The 5,000-nt window shown below is 43.1% G+C and overlaps 1 protein-coding gene across 1 annotated transcript in view; it reads left to right on the top strand.

Annotated features, from left to right (window-relative positions):
* Positions 1-5,000, top strand: part of LOC115430730 (rho GTPase-activating protein 24-like) — a 28,109-nt gene that overhangs the window by 18,968 nt on the left and 4,141 nt on the right. Inside the window, exons 4-6 of the mRNA XM_030150914.1 lie at positions 1,104-1,177; positions 1,270-1,391; positions 3,156-4,341. Coding sequence (XP_030006774.1) covers positions 1,104-1,177; positions 1,270-1,391; positions 3,156-4,341 — 1,382 coding nt within the window. The remainder of the gene's footprint in view (positions 1-1,103; positions 1,178-1,269; positions 1,392-3,155; positions 4,342-5,000) is intronic.

The raw sequence follows: 5,000 nt of genomic DNA, 5'->3' as shown, positions 1-5,000 counted from the left end.
CACACACTCTGACCTGGAAACAGTCGTCCACTCATTCAGATTCACCAGACTCCACTACTGTCACTCACTTCTGTCCCGCCTCCAACTGGTCCAGAACGCAGCAGCTGGGCTTCTGATTGGTGTGAACAGATGAGCTCACATCAGCCCAGTCCTGGTGTCCCTCCGTCGGCTCCTGTGGGTTTTACAAATGACTTTAAAATGGGACTGATCTCTTTTAAAGCCTGAATGGGCCTGGGCCCTGCCTATAGAGGACATGCTAGTTTGACTGGGAGCCAGCCTTAGATCCTGGGGGGTGGCCTTTTCCATCAGGACCCCCCCACTTTGGAACGGCCTGCCCCAGGACAGAAGGCTGAGGAATCAGTGACATCTTTTAAATCACTTCTTCAAACACATTTTTATGGACTTGCCTTTATGTGATGTCTGTCCCTTTGTCATTTTAATTTAAATTTTTTAAATTTGAATTTTAGCCTGTTTGATTATTAATCTACAGGGTGTCCCATAAGTCTCCATACATAGGAAAAATAAACGTTTCTTGACATAAACCATTTTTATTTCTATAATATGCTCTATATGACTGCCATGTTGTCGGGAACACATTTCAGTGCGTGTCCTCCACTGCTGAGGAACTATACAGAAGAAATAGAAAGAAATACATGTTAGAACCATATATGTATGGAATGTATTATGTCTCCTATGGATGGAGACTGATGGGACACCCTGTATATTCTCATACAGTGCTTTATCTCATTTCTTCATTTTACTTTGATTTGACAGCATCGTGTTCTCTCTGCCCTTTTTACTCTGATTCACTTCATTTCTTCAGTGTCATGTTTCTGCGTTTGCGTCCACATCTCTTTTATTGTGTTCTTTTCTGTTCTAGTGTCTTTACTTGCATCTTGTATCCTGCCGTTGTGTCCTTCTGCTTTGTCTGTCAAAGCACTTTGTAAACTTAGTTTTTAAAGGTGCTACATAAATAAAGCTATTATTATTTTTATTATTATTATTTTTAAGTGTGTTATTGATCTGTTGAATCCATCCTGACACCAGATCTCTTCATTGGGTTTATTGATAGTTCACTTGATAACCGCTGTGTTCTTCTCCAGGGTATGAAGGAGTTGAGGAAGCTTGTGGAAAGTCTACCTCCAGTCAACTACAACCTCCTCAAGTATATCTGCAGGTGACAAAAACAGCCTTAAACAGTCAGTCTGGTTATGTTAGGAGGAGTGTGTGGTTAATTATTGTGTTTTATTTATTTACTTCTTTTTACAGGTTTTTAGATGAAGTCCAGTCATATTCGGGGGTGAATAAAATGAGCGTGCAGAACCTCGCTACAGTGTTTGGGCCAAATATACTGAGGCCCAAACTTGAAGATCCAGTGGCTATAATGGAAGGTCAGTATTAAAGCTGGTCCTGTCCAAAGACTTTTAGATTCTAACACCTTGGCCCAAACTTTCAGTTGTGAAAATGCTCGAAGTTCACATTTTTGTTTCATTTTTTGTCCACTTACTTTTACTTTCACACTGCAGTTGAATGGACCCTGTTGCCTTCCGTAGTTTTTATTAGCTCACCGGCCGATAGGACGTGAGCAACTGTAAAGGCACTATGTATGTCGTAGTCGTCTTCGATAGCAATTTCTTCAAACTTCTTCTCTGATGAAACTACTGGTTGGATTCATTTCAAATTTTATATGTAGCTTTCTTGGGAAAATGTCTACAAAGCTTGTTTACGATTTTAAGAAATTTAGATTTTTGGATTTTTTGCTAATTTTTGAAATGTGCCTTTACTTATAAAGGTCCATATTTTGATTCTTATTACGTGGAAATGGTTACAGATATCAGTATAGTTACGATTGAGCACTGATAGGAAGTCACATATGGACTTTTATTTGGGTTCATGACCTTTGACCTTGAGTGACCTTGAAGGGTCAAACTTAAGGTCAATAATGTCAGGATTTTAACAATCTTCTCCAAAACAACTGGTCAGATTCATTTACATTTTTTATGTAGCTTCCTTGGAACAATGTCTACAATGTTTGTTCACAGTTTTGCCAAATTTCGATTTTTTAATTTTTGGACAATTTTTTCTTTACTTACAGTTGTCCATATTTTGATTGTTATAACAAGGAAATGGTTATAGATACTAATATAGTTACTATTAAGCACTGATAGAAGTCATATATGGACTTTCATTGAATCAGCTGAGTTCTCCTCCAGTGAAAGTACCGCCCACTTCTATGGGAACATTGACCTCCTGCATCCAGACCACAGGACTCTAACACAGAGGCAGAACCTGACAAATTCAGGCTGTTATTGGTTCTCAATAGAACATGCCAGTCAGATACATGTCCAGTCATCCTTATTTTTATTCATGATAGCTTTGCAGAACATCTGTGATTAGTCTGGAACACTACAAAAAGTGTTCTCCGTGTTGTTTGATGGTTGTGCAGTCAAACCAAGTGATGGTCAGGGCTGTGTATCGGCAAGAATCTGGCCATACGATACAAATCACAACACTAGGATCACGATACGACATATCATGATAAACCATGATACAGTTAAAAAGGCCATTTTTTGTTTATTTCTTTTTTTTTTTTTTAAATGATTATTTCCTTGAAGAATTGAATTCCAGCAGAAATCTGCACAAATCCTAAACACATTTGTATTTGATCCCAACCGGATCTAATGTTCTATCAGCAAATGTTCCAACTGTGTTCAAACTGAAATTCTGTTTTCCAGACATTCCAGTTTCAGATCCTGTTCAAATGTTCAGATTCTATTAGTTCACAACTAACATCAGAACAGGATTTGAGTTCAATCCAAACAAAGGAACCAACATTATTGAATAAAAGAGTGTGAAATAAGAATAAATAAAATAGAAACAAAAAAGAAAAACAAAAATGAACCTCTTCAAAACCTCCTTTTGAATATCGTTACAGTATTGTGAAATGAATTATTGCGATATATTGCAGAACCGATGTTTTCTTCCAGCCCTAGTGTTGGCTGCTTGGTCTACACCGTGGTCCGGGGAAGTTTCACACCTGCAACGTGGTTCAGATTTAAGAGTAAAGTCTGAAAGTCTGGACCAAATGGTGGTTTGGCGCTTGAACTGAGCTTGAATCAAACGCTAACATTGCGTTCATATTCTTGTGTCTTCAGGTACTGTTTTGGTCCAGCAGCTCATGGCGGTTTTGATCGGCCGTCATGATGTGCTTTTCCCTCCAGAAGAGGACAGCCCCACAGCTCTGGAACTTGTCAATAACAACATTGACTTACTACAGCATCAAGCAACAACAACTACCTCCTCCATGACCGCGGTGTCTCAGAACGCGGAGAACAACAACGTGCACGTGGTCCGGCAGTGCGTTTGGGAAGCTCCCGAGTCTCCCTCACATCGACAACAGGTAGACAACGGCGGATCTCCGAGATCTGCCAGTCCTCGTAACGGTGTGGCGGCGCGCTTTGACGTCACCCGCAGTCCGCCGCTGACTGTGAAAAAGAACCCGGCCTTCAGTAAAGGCAGCGGGATCGTCACCAACGGCTCCTTCAGCTCCTCGCCCACCTCGGACCCCGGTCAGGAGAAGAGCCAGACTTTGAGCGGAGGGGGGAGTTTAATGGCGCGACGCGGCGGGACGCTCAAAGGTTCAGGCACAAAAATGGGCACCAGTGGAGTGACGAGTGGAAACACTGGCGGGAACGGGACCGGGGTCATGCGCGTGGGCGTTACGAGCACCGACGTCCTCACCGGAAGTCTAAATACCCGAAACGGCCTTTGGGTCCCAAACGGCTGCGTCACATTACGTGAGAACAATAAAACGCGAGACTGCTCCAACGCCGATCAAACATCCAACCAGAACCGGCTCTCCACCTACGACAACGTCCAGTTAAACCAGCAGAACCTCCAGCAGCAGAACCAGACGACCGGCACGTGTCTGAACAGCAGCTGTGAGGACAAGCAGAGCGTGGACAGCGCCACCTGGTCCACCTCCTCCTGCGAGATCTCCCTCCCGGACAACTCCACCTCCTGCCGTTCCTCCACCACCACCTGCCCCGAGCAGGACTTCTACGGAGGCCACTTCGAAGACTTAGACGGACCGGCCCGGGAGAACGAAGCCGCCCAGAGCGGCGGAGGAACGGGAGGCGAGGCGGAGGGCGGAAACGGCAACCGAGAAGGAGGAGGAGACGGAGCGGGGAGGAGCAGCCGAGGCACCAGCAGCAGCGACAACAGCGAGTGTTTGAGTGGAAGTACCGGAGCTGGCAGCCACAGCGCTCTGCACAGTTTAGTGGCCAGTCTGAAACAGGAGATGCACAAGCAGAAGACCGAGTATGAGGCCAGGATAAAGAGGTACGACCGCTATTTATAGAGCCGGGCTGTTGGGGGGGGGGGCACTTTAAAGGTCCAGTGTGGAGGATTAACCCACCAGGACCCAGAGCTACTTTCATGACAGCTCCCAAATGACCTTTTGTCTATTTTTTTTTTTTTTTTTAACCTTTTTAGGTGATTTGTCACCGTTTATTATACTGTTCTCTGTATTTTGTCATTTTTAAGATAAAATCATGTATTTTCCTATAATTCAGTGTTTTTCAACCTCGGGGTCGGGACCCCATGTGGGGTCACCTGGAATTTCTAGTAATTGATAAAAAAAAAAAAAAAATTACTAATAAAAAATCTATGGTGAGTTGAGAGAGACAATCAGAATCCATAAAAGACAGAGTGTGAAACTGCAGCACTGTGCTTCTGTTTGGGTCACATGTTCACTGTGGTCAGTTTCAGATGCTGCAGCTCTTTCATCATTCATAGTTTCAGTTCTTGTTTGTTCAGTATTAATTGTCCTCCTTGTAAATCCCAGCTGGACTGACTGGACAGATCCTGAGCTTTAATCTACACCTGGATTTACTGCCTCTGTCCACAATAATAGACATTATACAGACTAAATGTGTCTAACATTAACGTTTATTTGAAACATAGTATAGCAAACTATTACATGATCAAAAACAAATTAA

Source organism: Sphaeramia orbicularis, chromosome 12, assembly GCF_902148855.1.
Source record: "Sphaeramia orbicularis chromosome 12, fSphaOr1.1, whole genome shotgun sequence".
Classification (NCBI taxonomy): domain Eukaryota; kingdom Metazoa; phylum Chordata; class Actinopteri; order Kurtiformes; family Apogonidae; genus Sphaeramia; species Sphaeramia orbicularis.
This window is presented reverse-complemented; position numbering and strand designations above follow the sequence as displayed.